The sequence below is a fragment of the Acipenser ruthenus genome, chromosome 4 (assembly GCF_902713425.1).
Source record: "Acipenser ruthenus chromosome 4, fAciRut3.2 maternal haplotype, whole genome shotgun sequence".
NCBI classification, from domain to species: Eukaryota; Metazoa; Chordata; class Actinopteri; order Acipenseriformes; family Acipenseridae; genus Acipenser; species Acipenser ruthenus.
Window position 1 is genome coordinate 98978962 of NC_081192.1, and position 24738 is coordinate 99003699.

At 40.9% G+C, this 24738-nt stretch overlaps 1 protein-coding gene across 3 annotated transcripts; it reads left to right on the forward strand.

The window, feature by feature from the left end:
* Window positions 1–12064: 12064 nt before the first annotated feature.
* LOC117400468 (coiled-coil domain-containing protein 106-like) lies at window positions 12065–24095 on the forward strand. 3 transcript variants are annotated; one of them, XM_059023190.1, is made up of 5 exons: window positions 12065–12153; window positions 14051–14277; window positions 14565–14750; window positions 17069–17248; window positions 17768–24095. In XM_059023190.1, the coding sequence occupies exons 2-5, from the start codon at window positions 14073–14075 to the stop codon at window positions 18115–18117; spliced, it is 921 nt and encodes a 306-aa protein (XP_058879173.1). In that variant the 5' UTR covers window positions 12065–12153; window positions 14051–14072; the 3' UTR covers window positions 18118–24095. The 3 variants fall into 3 exon arrangements, with proteins under 3 accessions (XP_058879173.1, XP_033856386.1, XP_033856387.1); XM_034000495.3 differs by having other exon boundaries at window positions 12095–12274; XM_034000496.3 differs by having other exon boundaries at window positions 12114–12274; window positions 14568–14750.
* Window positions 24096–24738: the final 643 nt, after the last annotated feature.

Genomic DNA, 24738 nt, shown 5'->3' on the forward strand with positions numbered 1-24738 from the left:
ACTGTTTTGTTTTACAGTAAATAATTTTAACTAAATGTACAATGTACCCCATATCTAATCAAATCACACCCATATTTGTAATATTTTGTAAAAAGGAAATTCTGCCACATCTCTCTCATCCATGGCAAGACTCATAGCAGCCTGTAGTATTATTTTACATTTTTCTTAGAAAAAAATCATTGGTAAACAATGTACTTAAAAAGAGTGTATTTTAGAAGTGGGTAGATGTGGCTTAACTTTCGCGGTAAATTAACTGGCTTGTTAATTAACCTGTTAAGTCTTCTATTGCCCACATACCTTTTTGACTTGCTGAACAAAGATGTAATTGATAACTGTGTAAATATTCGCTGCAACATGTTTGCTACCACTTTCCCACACGACACAAACCGTCTCTCCTGTGTGTGAGGAGTGTGGGTGGGCCATGTGAGTAGTCCAGACCCAATGAGAAACTATCATCTTCTATGGCTGCTAAGGAATACAAAAATAAAAAAGTAAACATGTCTACTGGTGCCAGAATTTAATGTTGCTGGTACTATAGGAGGTACCCCAAATTTTCACCCCTGAGCATTTTGCGCGCACGTAATGAACACATTAAATCTCACTGCAGTCTTTTTCATTGAAAACATTTTAAAGAAATTGTGCCGTTTTTGCATTGTTTTCAGTCACTTACTGGAATCAAACTAAATCAGCTACCAGGTTCAGAAATTCAAGAGAGAACATCTGGCAGTCCATTTCAAAGGAACTGGAAATAGCTGGTGTGTATGATTCGTTTACCTTACTGGAATAAGGCAGTATCCAGCTGTTTTCAAATGGAACAGGATGCTGGAGACACCTGCCCAAGGCTTCTAAGAAATTAAAGAGAAAAATACCCCTAGAGTCTGCGAGAGTGTGGGCGGAAGATGACTCAAGGTTTGACAACATGGTTAATGACTTAGGAAAGGAAATGGATATGAGAACGGAGAGTACTTTGCAAAGGACTAGCTCAAGATCTGCAGTTAGCAAAGACATGGAGCTCCAGGAAATGCTTGAGGGAGAAGGGACAAGGGCCTCGTATTGATCAGTACTTTTTACGAAGTCAGTCGAATGAAATCCAGTGACAGGAAGCAAAACACAGTTCGCAGGATATCAGCACCCCTGTTATAGATGAGAGGAGGACTTGCATAAACACAACTAGTGATGAACCTAATGATCCCTGTGAACCCGGTCAGATGAACCAGCGTAAGAGAGAAAAGAACCTCAATGGGCACAAGCCTGGAGTTAAATGGCCAAGAGCTTCTGAGAAAACAGTGTGGGACACAGTAAACACCGATCTCTGTTTTGCTTTGGAAAGGTTTGCTGGAACAGTTGAAAAGAAGCTGGATAAATTTGGGGATACCAGCTACGCATATAGAAGCAAGAGGTTTGGAGTTGAAAAATGGAGAAAGTACAAATTATTTCTGTAAAGTCTAGACGGCAGCAGGAGATTGAGAGTTTAGTTAGAGAAAGGAGGCAGCTGAGGAAGAGAGCAGAACAAAGTCAGAAGGAAGGACTCAATCTATTATTAAGGGTCATAAAAGTCACACGACGAATGTGTGAGGAAGGCAGCACCTGTGTTGAAAACTGGGCGGCAAATGCATCTGTGGAAGATGCAAAGGCTGCCCTTCGTATCAGTGATATCATGGCGCAAGTACAGCATGGAAGAGGAGGCCTTGGTCTCAGAGGCCAGCTCCTACATGGCACAAAGCAGCTCCAGCTCAATGAAGCTGGTAGTCAATGAGGTGCAAAAGCAGGAGGAGAGGACGATGTGCGTAAAGGCAGTTTCCCAGGCCAAGCAGGGAAAATGGAGAGTGTGGAACAACGCAAGATCGGCTGGCGAGATCTATGGACAATGGAACAGAGCAGGATCAGTTTCCTCATCAGGTCAACATATGATGTTCTCCCATCACCACAAAACCTTAATCTTAGCCAAAGACGGTTTACTTGGCGTCATGACCAGGTGCTGCGATGTCTGGCCTCAGCATTGGAAGACAAGCGCAGCATGACCAACAGGTTGTGACCAATGCCAGCAATATATGACTGTCACAAAGACGGCCAGAGTGGGTTGCGTCAGACCAGAAAGGAATTCAAACACAGACGGTGGTGATGATGAGGTGAGTGCAATGGCTGCACTCAGCGTTTATTAACAAATAAAAGGTTTGAACAATGGAATACAAAACAGGACACGGCACTATAGCCAAAATAAAGAGACAGACAAAACAGACTAACACTAAACAAACGGTGCACGGAGACAAACAAACACGGTGAGAACAAACACTTATCTTTACGATCTTTCACTACTACTTATTCCTCTCTCTCTCACCCGTTCTCCTCTTCCGAACACCCAACCCCGACTGAATGAAAATGTTCATCTATATATACTGTTGTGCTGGGATTCAATTACTAATTAATTATTCACTTGAATCCCAGCACGTGCTCGCATATTATATTTTAAATGCACTTGCGTGATGTGCAATCCCGTGCCTAAATACAAATATACAATTTAAACACACGTGAAACACAGACCTGTTTATATCCCGTGTACCAATCTATACACCAACATTAACATACGCACGCACACATACAACATAGAACACACAAATGCACACAGGGGCGGGGCACTTTGCCACATATGTGCAGCACACATGGCCTCAACGGCCACCTCCCCCCTTAAAAATCCAGCAGTCCAGGACAAAGTCTTGGGCTGGGAAGGGAGGCTTCAGTAGGCCCATGGCTGGCAATGCTGTCAGCTCCCCTGCCGGTAGTGGCACGGCTGACAGCATGCTGGTCCCGTCCTGCAGCGAAAAAGCTGCGGGGGCAGGTGGTCCCCCGACCTCCCCCTTCTTCGTAGCCGGCAGCTCCCTCCTGTGGGGCTCCGGCCACAAGAACTCCTGCAGCGAAACTGCTGCTGGGGAAAGTGGTCTCCAGACCTCCTCCCCCTTCTTCGTGGCCGGCAGCTCCCCTTTCTGGGGCTCCGGCCACCGTACTCCCTGCGGAGGTACGGGCAGCAGAGGCAGCTCCTGCTCCTCTGCTCCGGGCGGTGGCTGAGGCAGAGGTAGCTCCAGCTCCTCTGCTCCTGGCGGTGGTGGAGGCAGAGGCAGCTCCAGCTCCTCTGCTCCTGGCGGTGGTGGAGGCAGAGGCAGCTCCAGCTCCTCTGCTCCTGGCAGTGGTGGAACCAGCAGGTATTCACCCTCTGCTGGTGGAGGTGGGAGGGGCAAGCAGTCCTCCCACTGCGGTGGAGGTGGAACCAGCAGGTATTCACCCTCTGCTGGTGGAGGTGGCGGAGGTAGAGGCGATGGGGCTGATGCTGGCCACTCAGAGGGAGGCTGTGGCGGTGCTGGCTCCCTCTGCTGTGGCGGCTGGGCATGTGCGCGCCGTGCTGCCTTCAGCAGCATAGCTAGAGGCTGCTGGGGGACACCAGCATCCTGCCCTTTTCCCCAAAAAATTTTTTCAGGGGGTTGAGCCTGTAACCCCTCCCCTTCCGGCTCTTGGGGCTGAACCAGCAGGCATTTTCCCTCTGCTGGTGGCTTGGGTCCCAGGGCTGTGGAAGCCCCGACTTGCCTCCCTTTGGGCTGTGGACGCACCGACTCCTCCCTTTTGGGCTGTGGACGCACCGACTCCTCCCTTTTGGGCTGTGGACGCACCGACTCCTCCCTTTTGGGCTGTGGACGCACCGACTCCCCCCTCTTGGGCTGTGGACGTTCGGGCTCCCCCCACTCAGGCGTAGGACATTCGGGCTCCTCCCACTCAGGCGTAGGACGTTCGGGCTCATCCCACTCAGGCGTAGGATGTTCGGGCTCCTCCCACTCAGGCGTAGGATGTTCGGGCTCCTTCCACTCAGGCGTAGGACATTCAGGCTCCTCCCATTTGGGCTGTGGACGCTCAGGCTCCTCCCGCTTGGGCTGTGGACGCTCAGGCTCCTCCCGCTTGGGCTGTGGACGCTCAGGCTCCTCCCGCTTGGGCTGTGGACGCTCAGGCTCCTCCCGCTTGGGCTGTGGACGCTCAGGCTCCTCCCCATAACTGCGGAAGGGACAGTGGGCGAACAGGTGATCCTGGTCGCAGAGGAGGCACCCCGGCGATGGCTTGTTACATCGCCGTGGATGCCTGGCCCTTAGGCGGCACTCCTCCTCCCTGTCCTTCACCTCTTTATCCGTCTCTGCCTCCCGCTTGGGCTGTGAAGGCAAAACCAGCAGGCATTCACCCTCTGCTGGTGGAGATGGGGACAGCAGGTACTCACCCTCTGCTGGTGGAGATGGGGACAGCAGGTACTCCTCTGCTGGTGGTCCTGCTACCTGGGCTGCTGTTCCGTTTATGGTTGCCTCCAGGTAGCTGAGGACAAACTCCACACCTTCCTCCAAGGTGTTTGGGGTGTGTTCCTGCTGATAGGCCTCCCATCTCTCACTGTCCATCATCCACAGGGCCCGGACGACTATGGGCAGAGACTGGGCCTCCAGCCCAGCATTCTCCAGGAACCAGCCCCGCAGTTTGATGGCGTCTTCTGCCATTGACTTTTTTTTTTAAAATCCAGACCCCTCCTGGTCTGACGCTTGGAGGCGCGGCTATCCCACGATGACACCACGTGTCACAAAGACGGCCAGAGTGGGTTGCATCAGACCAGAAAGGAATTCAAACACAGACGGTGGTGATGATGAGGTGAGTGCAATGGCTGCACTCAGCGTTTATTAACAAATAAAAGGTTTGAACAATGGAATACAAAACAGGACACGGCACTATAGCCAAAATAAAGAGACAGACAAAACGGACTAACACTAAACAAACGGTGCACGGAGACAAACAAACACGGTGAGAACAAACACTTATCTTTACGATCTTTCACTACTACTTATTCCTCTCTCTCTCACCCGTTCTCCTCTTCCGAACACCCAACCCCGACTGAATGAAAATGTGCATCTATATATACTGTTGTGCTGGGATTCAATTACTAATTAATTATTCACTTGAATCCCAGCACGTGAATTAATTCTGTGCAACCCCGTGCTCGCATATTATATTTTAAATGCACGTGCGTGATGTGCAATCCCGTGCCTAAATACAAATATACAATTTAAACACACGTGAAACACAGACCTGTTTATATCCCGTGTACCAATCTATACACCAACATTAACATACGCACGCATACATACAACATAGAACACACAAATGCACACAGGGGCGGGGCACTTTGCCACAATGACACACGAAGAACATCATTCCTCTGTCCAAGGGAGCAACATCCCAGAAAAGGTATTAAGACCAACACTCGTCTAGGACAACTGGAAACTGCTATAGACTGGAAAATGATGGCAGATGCTGGACAACGGCTTATTTTCTCACCTGAGAATGCCACCACTAACCTTTGACCTGATATTGTCTTGTGGTCTGGATCAGCACGCCTTGTTCACCTGGTAGAGCTAACAGTGCCATTGGAGGATGCTGTGGATGAGGCGTATGAAAGATAGAAACTTCGGTACGCTCAACTAGCTGCTGAAGCGGAACAGCAAGGATGGTTTACCCATCCAGGTTTACACAGTGGAGGTGGGTTGTCGAGGATTTGTGGCACACTCCACAACCCGGTTTCTCAGAGACATTGGATGCAGTGGTCAAGAGTTGTGACACATAGTGAAGAACTTATCTGAAGCAGCAGAGAGGAACAGTAGCTGGTTGAGATGAAAATATTCTGATTGGGGACCTCAAGCACAGTAGAAAGATAGCAACGTCGATGTAAAGGTAAGTAAGCTGGGTTTAGCTGAGTAGGGGACGTAGGGGGGTGATGCTGGGACGCCAGAATCACTATCAAGCCCTCTTAAAGTGTTGTGGGCTAGTCGACAAAACACCAAGGATGGAAGGTGCCCACATGAAGATCCCAGAGAAGTACCCTACTCAGCTCAGGCCTGACGGTTGTCATGCTGATGCACTAGGGAAGTTGATCCCTGGAGCAAGCATTACAGCCGTTGTGTGTGCTGATGCACGAGGGAGGCAAAATTCAACACCAGGCAGAAGGATATCTACATCAACAGACGGAAGGAAACGCAGATGGATCACATTAGTTTACAGTAAAAGAAGCTGTGTCTTAGTTGGTTCTTATCTTGGTGAGAGCCAAGTCCAATATCAGCATGAAGTTTTAACACCTACTCTCATGTAATGGAAATCTGAAGTATTCTGAAAAGCTATTATGTATTGCACATTTTTATTAGCTGTATAACAGGACTATCATACCTGTGATTTTTTCCAGTTGATGTTACAATCAGAGGAGAGTCACATATCACATCGCTCGTGCCTGTCAGTGGTGTGAAAGGTAGTGTTGCAGCAAAAGTACAATTTTATCGCAGAACAAATCGCACCCCGTCCGCTGTGTGGATACCTTTCTCAGCTGTGTGGATATGTTCTCAGCTGTCGAAGGCATGAAAAGCTGCGCTCAGCAGTAGCTTTAGACATTGGGGTCGTAAGATAGATTCTTATATGATATAATCATAGCCTTGTTTTTATGTAGGACACAGAATACAACCGCAACTAAACATATTGTCATGTACATGCGCCTTTTTTCCGCTGTGCACATGTTTCTTTTGTCAAAAAGTAAGGGGGCATGGCCCACCCACTTTTAAAAATGAGTGGATCCATTTGCCACCCTCCACCTCCGGCACCCGTGAGGCCATAAGTATCCCGTCGTTTGGTAAAAAGATGGAGTATACGTGTCTTTCTTGCATCATTTGAATATAAAAGGGTCACATTATATTATGATTTCAGCTTCTTGATTTCCTGAACAATATATGCAAAAAAATAAAATAAAATAAAAATTCAAGCACTATTTTGAGTAACAAAATTAGTGCTGAAAATTCCAACCATATAAGCACCTCGTGTAAATAATGTTCTTTTGTTTTTGTTATGATTTTGAAAAAAATGGTTTTCTTTATGCAAATTCAAATTAGAATGATAAAAGCTACTTAAAATGACCCTGATGTAGTTCAAGAGCGGTTATGTAATATGTTATTATCAGTATCAGTATTAAGGTCTGAGCAACTGAAATATGTTCAGTGACACAATGTTTGATTTAGTAGCTGAATGACTCACACAATAAATGTGAAAGATAAGCACATTTGGTTTTATCTAGTGAGTGGGCCAGCTTCAGTGGGCATCACACTCCCCACAAAAGGATCATTATTGAAGTGTAAATTATAAAGTGCATGTTGAAAAGCTATGATTAAATGTGGGCTGTTCATGCATAATTACTGAGTAAGCTTGTTTGTTTTTTTGTCTCCCTCGCTGAATCAGAGACAGCCATCTTCCCTGCTTGTTGTTTTCGAAAGCAAAAGCACTTATTATAACTCCCAGTCTACAAGCTTTCTGTGTTAGTTAGATTTTTGTACTTCTATAAAGTTTTAATTTTTGCAATAAAACAACATAATATTATAATCTTCAATAGTATAATGCTACAACATTCTTAAATGGTGTTTTGTATTGTAATTAATTATGTTTCATTTTCATGTATCAGTATTCTAACAGTAATTACAAATATAATATAATTAATTTCATAAGAAAGCTCCAGCATACTTTATCATTCTATATGACAGCCCCAGGTCTGTATTTATTGGCACACTACTGTTTTATACATATCATTTATTGGTTTGGGAAGGTTCTGGAAACTAGTAGACGTCTGTAAGCTGATATTGCCTCATTTGGTCACGAAGTGATATAATCTTTAGCGCATGTCATACCTAACATAGCCTTCTGTAAATTCTGCGAGGTACAGCATATAAAGACCAAAGCCAACAGTGTTCTGAAGAAACAGTGCACCAGACGACCCAGCACTGAGTATGAGCTGTAAGCTGCAGTTCAATCGGTGTAATACAGAGCTGGAGGGTAAGCCAGCATAGGACAGCAGAATCCAAGGAAGAGAACCAGGCAGCTGAAGAACAGCACTATACCTCTGTGAAGCCTTGCAAGGAAGAGAACCAGGCAGCTGAAGAACAGCACTATACCTCTGTGAAGCCTTGCAAGGAAGAGAACCAGGCAGCTGAAGAATGGCACTATACCTCTGTGAAGCCTTGCAAGGAAGAGAACCAGGCAGCTGAAGAACAGCACTATACCTCTGTGAAGCCTTGTAAGGAAGAGAACCAGGCAACTGAAGAACAGCACTATACCTCTGTGAAGCCTTGCAAGGAAGAGAACCAGGCAGCTGAAGACCAGCACTATACCTCTGTGAAGCCTTGCAAGGAAGAGAACCAGGCAGCAGAAGAACATCACTATACCTCTGTGAAGCCTTGCAAGGAAGAGAACCAGACAGCTGAAGAACAGCACTATACCTCTGTGAAGCCTTGCAAGGAAGAGAACCAGGCAGCTGAAGAACAGCACTATACCTCTGTGAAGCCTTGCAAGGAAGAGAACCAGGCAGCTGAAGAACAGCACTATACCTCTGTGAAGCCTTGCAAGGAAGAGAACCAGGCAGCTGAAGACCAGCACTATACCTCTGTGAAGCCTTGCAAGGAAGAGAACCAGGCAGCAGAAGAACAGCACTATACCTCTGTGAAGCCTTGCAAGGAAGAGAACCAGGCAGCTGAAGAACAGCACTATACCTCTGTGAAGCCTTGCAAGGAAGAGAACCAGGCAGCTGAAGACCAGCACTATACCTCTGTGAAGCCTTGCAAGGAAGAGAACCAGGCAGCTGAAGAACAGCACTATACCTCTGTGAAGCCTTGCAAGGAAGAGAACCAGGCAGCTGAAGAACAGCACTATACCTCTGTGAAGCCTTGCAAGGAAGAGAACCAGGCAGCTGAAGAACAGCACTATACCTCTGTGAAGCCTTGCAAGGAAGAGAACCAGGCAGCTGAAGAATGGCACTATACCGCTGTGAAGCCTTGCAAGGAAGAGAACCAGGCAGCTGAAGAACAGCACTATACCTCTGTGAAGCCTTGCAAGGAAGAGAACCAGGCAGCTGAAGAACGGCACTATACCTCTGTGAAGCCTTGCAAGGAAGAGAACCAGGCAGCTGAAGAATGGCACTATACCTCTGTGAAGCCTTGCAAGGAAGAGAACCAGGCAGCTGAAGAACAGCACTATACCTCTGTGAAGCCTTGCAAGGAAGAGAACCAGGCAGCTGAAGAACAGCACTATACCTCTGTGAAGCCTTGCAAGGAAGAGAACCAGGCAGCTGAAGAACAGCACTATACCTCTGTGAAGCCTTGCAAGGAAGAGAACCAGGCAGCTGAAGAACAGCACTATACCTCTGTGAAGCCTTGCAAGGAAGAGAACCAGGCAGCTGAAGAACAGCACTATACCTCTGTGAAGCCTTGCAAGGAAGAGAACCAGGCAGCTGAAGAATGGCACTATACCTCTGTGAAGCCTTGCAAGGAAGAGAACTAGGCAGCTGAAGAACAGCACTATACCTCTGTGAAGCCTTGCAAGGAAGAGAACCAGGCAGCTGAAGAATGGCACTATACCGCTGTGAAGCCTTGCAAGGAAGAGAACCAGGCAGCTGAAGAACAGCACTATACCTCTGTGAAGCCTTGCAAGGAAGAGAACCAGGCAGCTGAAGAATGGCACTATACCTCTGTGAAGCCTTGCAAGGAAGAGAACCAGGCAGCTGAAGAATGGCACTATACCTCTGTGAAGCCTTGCAAGGAAGAGAACCAGGCAGCTGAAGAACAGCACTATACCTCTGTGAAGCCTTGCAAGGAAGAGAACCAGGCAGCTGAAGAATGGCACTATACCTCTGTGAAGCCTTGCAAGGAAGAGAACCAGGCAGCTGAAGAACAGCACTATACCTCTGTGAAGCCTTGCAAGGAAGAGAACCAGGCAGCTGAAGAATGGCACTATACCGCTGTGAAGCCTTGCAAGGAAGAGAACCAGGCAGCTGAAGAACAGCACTATACCTCTGTGAAGCCTTGCAAGGAAGAGAACCAGGCAGCTGAAGAATGGCACTATACCTCTGTGAAGCCTTGCAAGGAAGAGAACCAGGCAGCAGAAGAACAGCACTATACCTCTGTGAAGCCTTGCAAGGAAGAGAACCAGGCAGCTGAAGAACAGCACTATACCTCTGTGAAGCCTTGCAAGGAAGAGAACCAGGCAGCTGAAGAATGGCACTATACCTCTGTGAAGCCTTGCAAGGAAGAGAACCAGGCAGCTGAAGAACAGCACTATACCTCTGTGAAGCCTTGCAAGGAAGAGAACCAGGCAGCTGAAGAACAGCACTATACCTCTGTGAAGCCTTGCAAGGAAGAGAACCAGACAGCTGAAGAACAGCACTATACCTCTGTGAAGCCTTGCAAGGAAGAGAACCAGGCAGCTGAAGAACAGCACTATACCTCTGTGAAGCCTTGCAAGGAAGAGAACCAGGCAACTGAAGAACAGCACTATACCTCTGTGAAGCCTTGCAAGGAAGAGAACCAGGCAGCTGAAGAACAGCACTATACCTCTGTGAAGCCTTGCAAGGAAGAGAACCAGGCAGCTGAAGAACAGCACTATACCTCTGTGAAGCCTTGCAAGGAAGAGAACCAGGCAGCTGAAGAACAGCACTATACCTCTGTGAAGCCTTGCAAGGAAGTTTAGTTTTTGTGTAACAACAGTTGACACCTATAATCCTCAATAATGTCTTCATTATTTTACAATACAAAATATAAATCCTTGCTGTCCGTTACAGTTTAGCTCTCTGTACAGGGTACTTTATCAGTAGTTTAGTTTGTTGAAACCTGCTTGCCACTGTGATAATACACAATAGAAAGCAGACCTATTTAAACTGTGTTATTGCTCAGGAGACAAATGTAATAAGAGGGGATATATCTTTCCCCAGTGGTGTTTTTGTTATACTCATTTTAAATATAAGAAAGGGCCTCAAAAAACAATCTTAAAAGTGTTACTAAAATAAATATGCCTTTCTAACTTCAAGCAGATTGCTATTTAATTTTGCAAAACCAATTTGGGTGGGTAAAAGGAAGAACAAATCTCCCATATTCACTCAGTAGTGGTAGTGAGTAGATAACATCTGGGGTACAATTGCATTAGTCTTGTTTATTACAGTACAGGCAGTATGCTGCCGACTGTGTTTATTGTTTTATAGTGTATATGACAAATATAATAATAAAAACAGCTGTCCACCATGCACACACACACATACGTCATGATGTATATGATGTTATATTTCAGGCTTCAATGCAAGTTTCCCAAGGTAAATGCGTGCTGTAATTTTGCAGTTTATTAATCTTTGTCCCATGCTGCATTAAACAATAATCATGTTGTTGCTGGGTTTTATTTATTTATTGATTTGTTTTTACAATGCATGCTTTTCCAGACATCTCTGCGGTTTATCATTCATACTTTTGACAGTATACAGTTTATCCTTTACTACCCGTTTTGTTTTACTACTTTATCCCTTTAAGCATTTCCTATCTAAAGTTGTTTTAACATTTTGGTAATGCTTGGTAGTCGGTTTTAATCAAGCTCATAGTAGCAGTTAAATCGTAATCAGAAGATATTTAATGTAAGTGTTTCTCTCAATATCCTTTATTGTCGATCTTTGTACTTCTCTACAAACTTTTTTTTTTTTTGTAATTTTTCCAAAATTTTTTTTTTAACATCCGCTTTTCAATACTTTACACCCTGGTCTTTTTTTGTGCAATTACGTTCTCATACCAGATGTTTTAATCCAGTTCGCAATAAATTAGCCGTATATGCTTTCAATTTAAAATATAAAGTAAAAAACCCTTGTAAAAAATAAATTGAAAAAGGAAGCTATCCCTTCTTAAGTATATCCGTTTTTATTTTTTATTTTTCAAAACAGTTTATGTGAACTCCATGGAGTTCGAGAAGTTACCCTGATAAAACTTTGAAAAAACATATATGCATTATAAAATAGATACATAGATAGTAAACGTACAATTACGCACAAAGAGACTGAAGCACACAACAGGACATCTTGTGTGCGTCCCAAACACTCCAAATCCCAGTGTGCACTTCTAATCCCAGCATTCTGAGATCGACGCGGAAGGAAGGGAAATGCTGCTGCGGTTTCAGCCTTTTTCTTTTGACTGGTCGGTGGTTTGTCAACGTTGCCAATCACTCCCCCCACCAAACCCCTACCCCCTACCCCCTACCCCCTACCCCCGGCCTCAGGCACAAAGAAGCAAGCGCTGCGCTGCTTTCGAGGTATGCAGTTTCTGAAAACGAATCGCCCGTTTCCTCTGTACCTTAAAAAACAATTCTTAGTTTAAATAGTGACGAGCTGCCAACCCTCTCTCTGCTCTGTGTAGGAAAAACTACATTAGAGGTATGTATTTTGCATTTGATACAACGATATGCTTGCGTGGATCCCTTGCTTCTTTTAATGAAAGTAAAAATGAATATAATTAGCAGATTAAATAACACGTTTTAAAAAAGGGATATTTAGTTTTATACCCACTTTTTGCACATACTATGCACGACAAGACCGAGTAGACGTCCTAAAAAAAAAAAAAAATTTGTGGTTTAATTATGTAAAATATTATTGTTTTACAGTTATATATTTTTTATTATTATGTTCAATTTAATAAGGTTCATCTAATATCTAAACTGCGTATCTAGTTTCCCTACAACGTTAGGCGTCGAGTTTATTGTCTTGCAAACATTGTTTTGTCTTATTGAAAACAAATTATTGGCTGTCACTATCTCCATGGTGACGGAGTACGGAACACCGGGCGGGTTCAGATGCCACTTCTTGGTCTAAGATGGGGTAACTGATATTGTGGCATCCCAGTGCCACAGCTCTACCTCTGGCATGACTTCAGCGTGCAGTTGCATTCATGTCCCAGCTGAACCGACTCCATTTTTAAGTATGCCATTTTTATTGATTGCCATCTGCACCGTTTAATTTTTGCTGGTGTACAGATTAGCATACCCCAGAGAAGAAAATACTTGTTTTTTTCCTTTATTTTTTCATACTCTGACACAAAGTAGACATTACATTTAAACACTACAGTATGCATTTTTACTTTTGTTACTCGTTTTCATGTTTATTTAATATGTGAACAGATATTTTTCTATTAGTGAGTGGCTTTTTTTTTCAATAGAGGGGACTTGCCACAGCAAAGTCTTTTTAAAGGAGATGCCAACTTGAAAAAGTTTGAGAACTGGTAGCCTTGGTGATCCATGAATGCTGGTTTAGAAATTTTGCGAATGTTCCCTTAAAAACAATAAACAGGATAACACTGAATGCTTCTAATATTATCAGATTCCCTTCATGTTGCAACTTGTACTTTGTCAATGGCAAACACTGTTCAGGGATGCAAATAAGACACATATTGCATAGTAGTTTCACCCATTCTAGGTTTTATTAGGAAGTTGATTAGCCACAGTATATAGGTAATAACAAGCTATTATTAAACTAGTAAAACCAGGACTACTATACAATGGGAGTCTTATTTCCACCCCTGCTTTTACTGTTATACATTACATCCCTGCCATCTCAAACTATTAACGGAACCGTTTATAGTGCACAAAAGTAAACAGATATCAGTATAAAGTAAGTTTATTGTTTTTACTTAAATATTGCAATTGCATCAATATTTATTATTCACATACCCCTGGATCAAGACTCATTTGTTAATCAACTCTGGGAAGAAACCAAACAGGAACTTGCCTCAAACCACAGAATTCTTCAACGGAACTTCATATCCATCTTGCACATTGGACTACAGAACATGTACTCAGCGTGGTTGTAAGGGGGACCTGTTGTTTGAATAACCCACCAGGGTATGACATTCATATGGAGAGCTCCTTGGTTTGAGTTGAGCTTCTAGAAATGGATGCAGAGGGCGTCTGTATGGTTTCATTTTCTCAATTGATTTATTACTCCATGTACATGAATAATAATTTCAAAGCCATCACTTTTTTTTCTTGAAAAAGATCAGCACAGGAGATGGTAGGTAATGAGTTTTCAAAATACTCAGACACAAAATGTGTACAGTGTGCTCAGTTAATCAATTTGTACTGCATGTGCTCAAGAACTGTGCAGTAGTTTACACAAGTTCTTCTCATCGAATAGTAATGATCCGTTCTTCTTGTACAGGTAAAAAGGCCATTAAGAAGACATGTCAGCTCTCTGGCCAAAGAAGCCTATAAGATATTCCCCCGAAGCCGAAATACACTCCAGCTCAGCGATGAGAAAGAAAGCGACCGTGAGCAGCATGCACCGGCTGATAAGAGACGATTCAGAGACACTGCAGTGGGACAGCAGGGCTGCAGCCACAGCAAGCGATGCTGAGCAGGACGATACATCTAGCAGTGTAGTTTCAAGTAAGCACAAGTCTTTTAAGATTCTTACCTTTGGAAGTCGCTATATCTTGGTTGCAACAATTTTTTTAACAGGTTTAAGAAAAAAATGCTCATGAAATTCTAGAAAAGGGCAGCTCTCATAACTTATCCAATAAACAAACAAATACATAAATAAATACATCTTTTTGTATGTATATTCAAAAGGTTTTTGCATATGACAACATGATTATATATGAGAGAGTTAGTTTATATGGTTTTGGATAAGGATATTAAGACTTCACAATTTGTAATTTCCTTTCTTGTTGCAGCAGAATCCACAGCAGAAGTCCTTTCACCTACTGCCATTTTGACCATAACTAAACTCAAATGCCAACTAGAAAGCAAGCAGGAAAGGATCACCTATCTTGAAAAACAGGTTGAAGATCTCCAGCAAGATCGCAGCTTTCTTCGTTCACAAATTGAGAATTTAACCAGAGGTCCAAAGACGACTGAAGGTAAGCTCTGCTTAGATTGAGATTGCATTTACATCTTACCTTGTTTTATATATAAATTTATATTTCTAATCTACATTAACCCTTTGCGGTCCTATGTTGGACCTGGTCCGACATCGCAATTTTCCCTTTCCGGTCCAATGTCGGACCCTGTCCGACAACATCAAAAAGACGCAAAAAACAGGTCTCTAGTCGTTTTTTCTCCGGAAAAAGCTGAGAAAACCATTCAATGGCCAAGTGAGACCGATAGGAGCCGAGAGAAGCGGAAAAAAAGGGCGTATCTCATGAATACTGATAGACCCGACACCACATAGATAACATGGACATAAACAAACAAGATAGCTGCTTCCGCATCTAGCGCTCAAGAAATATCACAGACATTTGTAGAGCTTTTTTTAGATGTTATAGTAATAAAATAACGACTTGGATCGCATTATTGAGGAGTTTGGTGATAAAATGAGTGCTCAAGAGATGATTTATCGGTATGTACTATTATTAGGAGGCATTTTAAAAATATAGCGAACAAGGGGTGGGGTGGGGTGGGGCGGGGCGGGGCGGGGCGGGGGTGGAGATGCAGTACTGAGTGTCCTGTTGATATGCAGTGCCTTTCAAACCTGTTTTACTGTGGAAAAAAATACTTTTAAACAGCGCGTCTAAAATAAACTGCACGTGTGAAAATAAATTGGACCTGACCCGCCTGACACGCGCTGAATAAATGGACCGCTAAGGGTTAATGTTTTAGATTTTGGTATAGTTGTTAAATTTGCAGATGACACAAAAATAGGAGGAGTGGCAAACACTGTTGCAGCAGCAAAGGTCATTCAAAATGATCTTGACAGCATTCAGAACTGGGCAGACACATGGCAAATGACATTTAATAGAGAAAATTGTAAGGTACTTCACACAGGCAATAAAAATGTGCATTATAAATATCATATGGGAGATACTGAAATTGAAGAAGGAATCTATGAAAAAGACCTAGGAGTTTATGTTGACTCAGAAATGTCTTCATCTAGACAATGTGGGGAAGCTATAAAAAAGGCCAACAAGATGCTCGGATATATTGTGAAAAGTGTTGAATTTAAATCAAGGGAAGTAATGTTAAAACTTTATAATGCATTAGTAAGACCTCACCTAGAATATTGTGTTCAGTTCTGGTCACTTCGTTACAAAAAGGATATTGCTGCTCTAGAAAGAGTGCAAAGAAGAGTGACCAGAATTATCCAGGGTTTAAAGGCATGTCGTATGCAGACAGGCTAAAAGAATTGAATCTGTTCAGTCTTGAACAAAGAAGACTACGTGGTAATCTGATTCAAGCATTTAAGATTCTAAAAGATATTGACAATGTTGACCCAGGGGACTTTTTCAACCTGAAAAAAGAAACAAGGACCAGGGGTCACAAATGGAGATTAGCTAAAGGGGCATTCACAACAGAAAATAGGAGGCACTTTTTTTACACAGAATTGTGAGGGTCTGGAACCAACTCCCCAGTAATGTTGTTGAAGCCGACACCCTGGGATCCTTCAAGAAGCTGCTTGATGAGATTCTGGGATCAATAAGCTACTAACAACCAAACGAGCAAGAAGGACCGAATGACCTCCTCTCGTTTGTAAACTTTCTTGTGTTTTTGTATATATACAGCACTGGTCACAAGTTTGAATCCACCATCAAAAAGCCCAGTAACAGCCTAGATTAAGATGAAATGCTAAATATAAAAAAAAAATTGAACAAATATAAACTGTATGTGGTAAACTTGATTTTTGCATTTATGTAATTTAAAACTAAGGTATTGGCAAGTTCAATTTAGGCATGCAATTACATAATCAAGTGGCATACTTGCAAACTATTTTTTGAGCTCTTCTGAGTTAGAGAGACTTATTGTTTTTAATGTACATCTAATGGATTTTTTTGTATCCTTTGTATCAAGTATTTGTTGGAAATCTGGTAGAGGTTGGGATTACAACCAGTTGCCTGCTGATTTACCATTGAACTTTGAAAAAAAACCACGAAAACAAAAAAAAGACCTGTGAATTGACCACTGAAATAAGAGCTAAAGTAATCGCTCTTCAGTAAGAAAGCTGCAATATAAGGAATATTGAGGATAAAAATTCTGCGCAGACATTGCAGCGTTCTGGGGAGGAGGACAGTTCATTCCCCCTTTCAAGGTCAAGGCACCCAAGAAAGACTTCTTGAAAGCAGGATTGTGTTTAGTAGAATATCGATTTCCACTCTTTTCAAAATATCTCTGTATATAACTGCAAAGGTGCAGACCATTTTTATTGTCATTCTTGCACTTTAATATACTTGTTCTTTCCATTCAGATACTAAGCCAAGGAAAAGGTCCAGAACAACCTCCAGTAGCTCAGCATTCAGCATGGACAGTGGCTCTGACATGTCATTGACAACAGTGTCTTCAGCAACTTCCAGTGAGGTCAAAAAAAGAAAGCATCACAAAGACAAAAGGAGGGGCAAGAAATCGAAGGATTACAGCAGAAAAAGAGGTAAGACATGTCGATTTCATAAAGCATAACGTCTAAAGACAAAAGAGGGCTAACCCTAGGATTACTTTTTAAATGATGGTGCTGCTACCCTCATAGTGGCTTTTTATAAGTACCAAATAACAAAACAAACAACGTTGCACAAAGTGCCATTTAATAAAAATGTAGCCCTAATGTAAGATGCTTATAGACACTGATAGTTTTGAAAAGATTCAAATAACTGTTGATTGAGGAGAGATTATAATTTTTTTAATGTGATTTTCTTATCGGTATAATGTACAAAAAACAAAACTGTGTTTTCTGTGTTTCCAGTGTCAAGAAAATGATATACTGTATTTTTAAAAGGAAACTGTGGTTTCATTATATATATATATATATATATATATATATATATATATATATATATATATATATATATATATATATATATATATATAATGTATATGTGTGTGTGTATATATATAATGTATATGTATGTATATATGTATGTGTGTGTATATATTGCATTTACTTCCTTTCCAGCAACTGGTGTGCAGTATGTCATTCATCGATACAAGCAGGTGCTGTCGACCTTCAACAAGAAGAAAAGCATGAGCGGCGCTTTCCGACATTACGGCATTGACAGGAACACCATTGCTAACACAGCACCCATAGCAGAGTTACACCTCGCAGCCAAAGACATGCTGTCGGTAGTTGGACTCTTCAATTCACGTGAAGAGACACTGGTTAAATACGCACAAAAATGTGCCACTCTCATGGAAAATGATGAGAGCCTGTCCCGGAAAATCGAGTTAATGAAAGCTACTGGGGAGCTGTTGCCAATAACAGCCAAAAAATCAAAAAATCATGATATAAAAGCAGAAAAGCATTAGACAAGTAGATCCATGACAATGAGGTGGAGCCATCAGGTCCTCGATGATAAATATCTAAACTAATGATAATTGGCCTGCAGATCAATTAAAAAAAAAAAAAAAAAAAAAAAAAAACATTTTCATCTAAATGGTTTGGAGTTAATTAATCATTATTTCTGGTGCACTTGGGAATGCCTTATTTTGGAAGATAAGATTTTTAAAATTTTATACGCGATTCTTGGGTTTAAACTATTTCTAAAACTTGTTCTGGGGAGTGACAGAGAGACTAGATATGGACAGTCCAATTGGACAAAATAAGCAAGCCATTAAACAAGGGGCTTGGGTTTTGAATTATTTTTGTTTCTTCTATGCATTTATTTTTAATTACAAATAAATACATTTCAATAGGGATGGCATGAAATAATGGTTTATTGTGATACCAGTACAGTAATCACATATATATATATAGAGAGAGAGAGAGACCTGTGAAATTATTTTTTATAATTTTGTTTTATTTTTCACAAATTCCATTTTATTTCATTTTATCCGCTAACAGTTTTATTCCGTTTTATTAGACACACATTAATACAATAATTCAAGTAGATGTATATAAATAAAAACAAAGTATACATCATGTTTTAACTGTATACATAGTTTTTTTTTAAAACAACATCCGCTTGTTTTTAAACATTGACATAAACAGACCAAGCACAGAAAAATTGAGTTACCATCATTTTTAGCAGCAGTAACGGTAATGTATGCGAAGTCCCCCACTATTTTTAATTAACTACTGATTTACAGTAAATACTGCCAATGCCCTCTATAAAAATACAATAAGATAAAATATATATTTATACTGCTCTACTATTTCCTCGACAGCTACGATTGCATTTATTTAAAGTATTTTTTGTGTAAACCTCCCAATTTAAAAATGTAATTCTATGTTTGCATTATAAGATTTTTTTATTTTATATGTTGTATTTCTCATTTGCGAAAAGCATGGGTCTCTCTCTCTCGTTTTTGGAAATTCAGGCCTGTGATTTGTTTAAAACCTTACCATAGAATGAACTATTGCCCTCACATCCTTACACCACCGGGCAATAGGCTCTGTCTGTCATGTGATTGGTTCACATCACTGTCAGTCCCATCCCTTACCAAAGCAACGCCCTCCATGTTATTTAGTTAGTTACTTATGCTGTATCAGATATATTTAAACATACTGTAAAGCCATAAATATTTGTGACCAAAATATTTGGCGAATCGCAGCCATAAAACCTGTTTTACTCCAGAAATGTTGCCGACCTGTTGCACTGGTAGTAGTATATTACTTCATTGTATGTACAGCACTAAGATATTCATGCCAAAAATATACACAAAAAACTCATAATAAAAGGCTCGCAAATATTTATGGCTTTACAGTATTTAAAGTCATATTTACTGTCCAAGCTTGCCTCTCATTATTTTGACTGACTAATAGTGGAAAATTAAATGCCCCTCGTGAAGACTATTGTTTCCTGCTGCTTTGGGCATTTTAGCCCCCTGTCGGTAACAATAGTCTATATATATATACACTTATACACAATGAGAACGCAACACTCACATCTAATGCATTTAATCAAATATTTTAAACATAGATACAAAATCACAGAAAATGTGAACAAAAATACACACTGTCAAAATGAAAACATTACGAAGTTAGTATCGGGTATGACCTCCCTGAGCTTTAACACAATCCTGGCAGCGTTGACGCATAGACCTGATCAGCCTCTGGATAGACTGTTCTATGGGACTCAGGAGAAAAATCTGACCCCGGCAAAACCCCGACATTGTTTTCTTGAAGTCATGCAATTGTAAACCTAGCACTGTGTTGTCTTGCATTGTCTTGCTGGAAAATCGACACTTCCAGATTGGCTTGTAGGAATGGAAAAACTGTTGCCTCAAGGACTTCGTCAGTGTATCGCTGACCAGTAAGGTTGCCCTCAGTCTGCACCAAAGGCGTTCTTGTGTTAAAGGAGATTCTTCCCCACATCATCACACTTCCACTGTCCCACCGGTTGGTTTGAACAACGTAACAGTCAGCATACACTCACCACAACGTGGAGGGCAGGTCTGGTGACCCTCTGCTTTCCAGGACATGGCCTGTCCTTCGCAGAGCTGGTTTCTCTGGACTAGTCTGCTGATTGTTGAAGCAAAGCATCTCATTCTCGGGGCAACTTCTGTCACAGACAGACCGCCTTCAATCATGCCAATAGCAACCAGGTGATCTTCATTACTCAAGTGGGGCATGGTCGTATCTTTCGCTGTTGCGTTAATTAAAAGTCTTTTTGAATGGCTATTTATATAGAAACTCATTTTGGCAATTTTAACTCAACTCAAATACCAAACACTGAGCATTTGGTGTTTTTATGAAATCACATGACTTGAGCTTGGTATTTTGTTATCCCCAGGAACAATACTACTCAAACAATCAACAAACCTATCTGCTTGCTATTTAAAATGTAAATAACATTATGTATGTGTCCAATGAGCTGTTGATGTAAAACTTGCGTTTTCATTGTGCATCTGTGTATTTGATTATCATTGATAGTGATAGATGCACACATTATTCCAAAAGATTGCAACGCACCCAGAATATTTGCACGTGTCTGTTAGGCCTTTGTGGCAAGACTTCTATGAGGAAAATTCCAAGCCACAATAAAACCACCTAATAAATATATAGCTGCAGTATTCAGTTTGGCTTAATTAGGTATTATATTTAACTAAAAACTTTGTTACCTTATTTGGTTTCTAATCACTGCAAAAACAGGTGTTTACAATGTACTTTGTATTAAATTACCGTAATTTAGTGGTTTATATTGTGAGAGTTTTTTTTTGTGATTTCCTTTTAAAGGCTTGTCCTGTGACCTCTTAATATTTTACTAATATGTTTACCATATGAAACAAACGGACATCTGGATACACGTGTTTAGGAATGATCAATACAGAGGTTACATAATCTATACAAAACACACATCAGATTCTCTTCATAGTCCATACATTACATTGTGTGCACTTTGTGTGCTACTCAAAACGGCCCACATGGCGATTTATCAGAAAAATCATTATTTGGACTTCAAAAATGAATTCGGGGAATTAAAAAATCATTAACTAGAAGCAGTGTTCCGCATTTTCGGTTTTTATCTTTAAAAAAAAAAATACAGGAATTTTTCGGAGTTTATTTTACAGCAAGTTTTTAATTGAAACATTGGAAAAGAATCTCAGTATACACATTTTACATGTGGAATATGATGCGTAACAGTTCTGGTTTCTGATTAAGTTTAATGTCCCTGGCATGTATGATGAAGTAGAATCTGTGCAAGTCGAGGCCACATTTTCCCAAGTTAGCTGGTACTTTGCAAACGTTTGGGCAATCGCTGTGCTGACAGAGCAAGTATCTACAGAAGGTATGAACATGACATCAGCACAAAACAGGTTTATTCGCCTTGAAATCATAAAAATAAAAGAAAATTGACAGAACTGGGCGGTGCAAGCCACTGGGAGATGCGTCAAAAATCACACTGGACAATTCCATCAATGCCTTACATAAGTTTACCAAAGCATCACCATTTTCTGTCAAATATTTACGATTAAGATTGACAGTGTTTTAGCTGATGGACAGTACCGTCGCACGAAGTCACCAATACATACCTCTCTGCAGTCTGCAATAAACAGTGGCTGTCCAGCAAAGCACAGTGCTCTGACAAACTCATCAACTAATTAACACAGTCATTCTGCGCTCTCGTTTTATTTAAGCGTTTTATTAAACCGATTGCGTGTCTCTCTGTTCACTTTATTGTTTTAGTTTAATGTGACGCTTATTTTTCTGTTCTTTTATTGTCAGCGTAAACATCTCAGTGCAGCAGTATTTGCAGCGCAGTGCATCTTCTGCCTCATTTGACCCACTTCTGCTATTTTTGCTTTTTGTATACTTCAAAACATTTATTTTCTTTTAAATATTCATAAACTGATTTACGTTTTCTCCCCATTTCTCATCCACTAAAAATATTATATTTTCGATATTTCAATTTAGTTTTTGATCAAGCTAGTAGTTACCACGTCCAGCATTGCCACAGTAATCAGACTTTGATTGGCCAAGGTAAATTGGGTGATAATGTGTTTGTGAAGTGACAGAGAACCATGTTTCAACGTTATTTGATCCTCTGACGTCTAAACGTCTACTGTATCGTAGGATACAGTGTAGGGCTGCTTATTACAATGTCCGAGTCAAAATAAAACAGCATTTTAATCAAAATATTGAGTATTTTCTAGAAAATAGTACCGGGAAAATTTTGAATAATAGACAAAAATGATGTACATATCGTGAAATTCATATTAGTCAAGCTTCAATCTTACTTGGATGGCCCTATTGCTGTATTTGAATAACTATTTTATTAACATACTAGTTAATGGCATGTATTATTATTATTAGGGCATTTACATTTCTAAAGCTAACACATTTGTATTTTTACAGGTATTTAAGTTATAGGTTCTATATTTAGCCGAGAAGAACGTCCCCTATACTGTTACATGACTGGTAAATAGAATCACTTGTTAAAGCCGTACAGTACAGTACAGTGCTTTCATATAACAAGGGTTGCGTTGTGATTTTTATCTTAACAAGTTTGTATTGTCAGTGTTAAAAAATGGTGAATGTTCAAATCCCCAGTTTTAACAATTATTATACTTGCCATTAGATGCAGGTATTTGAATTAGTCTGTACCTATATTGTACATTTTGCTTTACTTTGCAAAATATACAAGCGTGTATAGTTCACTGCAGAAATCCTAGCATCACGTGTGTGTGAGTCAAATGTCTGATCAGGTTTTTAGAGAAACCTAACCAGCTCTCGTACTATGTGCAAAGTGAGTGCCTGGAGGTGCAAGGATTTAACTGAACTGGTTGGTGTTCCCCTGTATTTGTACTGTACTGGCATCAAGCTCCAACCTTAAGATGATTCAGAATCAGGTTGTCTGAGAAATGGCCGAATTGTTTGGGATGCTGTTACTGTAGCATGCAAAGCACTGTTGGGCATGTTGATGTTTGGATTCACTCTCAAGTCCACTGTTCACATTGTGCTCTATAAGCAAAATGGCAAGATCCTAGAATTGAGAGCGCTGCGAATGGGGCTCAGAGGAAGTCTGCTCTGTTCTGGTCTAAGGAACTTGTGCTGAATGCCCCTGGTCATTTTCAGGAGTTTGAAGCAGTGTAGTATAAATCTGTGTCCACTCAGCCACAAGAAGTCTTACCAGTATAGCATGAATCATCCATTTTTTTCTACAAGAGTCCTGTCTACTAGTCGGTCGGCCTGGGTGTGCTGTTTAAGCAAACTGGGGAATGAAACTGCCGTAAATGTTTTAAATACCAGTTTATATGTGCTGCTCTTGTCTGTCTCCAGTGTTTTTCCAAGTTAGTTTTACTGTTCTTTGGATTTGGGGTTTTCAAATGTTTCACATTTACTGATGATTCATGTCTTTGCTATGTTGCGAGAATCTTGGGATTGGCATAGGTTTGACACCAAACCCATGCCGAAGGTTGTAATGCTGCAATTACTGAAATGGAGGTTAACAAATAAGAATTTGTATAAGTAAGTTTTGAATGAATGAGCATTATTCTTACAGGAATACATAAAATAGCAATATAATGCAGTGTTGGGAATGAGTTACTTTTAAATACAGTAGTACTGCACACACATTCTGGGCCTTTCGCAGTACTGCTGCATTACATGTTTGCAAGGGTAGTGCTTTATTAACAAGAGGCTTCTGTTTCTTTTTGTTTTGAATTGGTAAATAACTTGCTGGCAATGATCAGTGTTCTTTGAGTTGAACATTTCTGTATGTTTTTTGATTCATAAGCACTTTGTTTTAAACTGATAATTGTGTCTGATTTGTTTTTATAATAATATTTTCTGTATAATTTGTTCTGAATGAATAAATACAGCCATTTTTAGTTGGAAAATATAACATGAATGTGTTTCATTTGTATAATAAAGAGAATCATTTATTAAAACTTGGTATGAGTGTCGACAGAGATCCACTCATCTATTACTATTTACCCCAAGCCCTCCAGAACAAGCAGGTCAATACACAGACCTATACTGTGTAAAAACACAAAAAATAACACACCTTAATACAGTCACAATATGTACAGCTGTTGGAATAAGCTCAATTTTCTATATTTTAGTATATATCATTTACTTTGTAAAATGTGTGGGTATGTGTTTGAAAACACATTGTTATAATTATTTATTTGTAAAACCTCTGCTTTGTATAACCAGTGTGGCCCTGTGTGTTAAACAATGTGTTTATCTTTGAGGGAATCGGGTAGAGTCTGTCAAAACTAGCAGGATGCTGACATGACCTTATTTGGAAGTAGATGAAACAGAAATGTCAGTCCATGAAGGTAACAGCACCCAAACAGCATCCACACCCAGCAGCATCTCGCAACAGCCGAGACAGGGTCTATATAAAGGAAAGTGAGAAATTAGTTCATTGCGTTTCCTTAGAACCAACAAACAATTTGGCGGGGGGATTCGTCCAGACATGGTAAATATTACTTTTATTCTGTATTAGGCTATCAACTGTAAACAAATTTGTTTATAAGTTG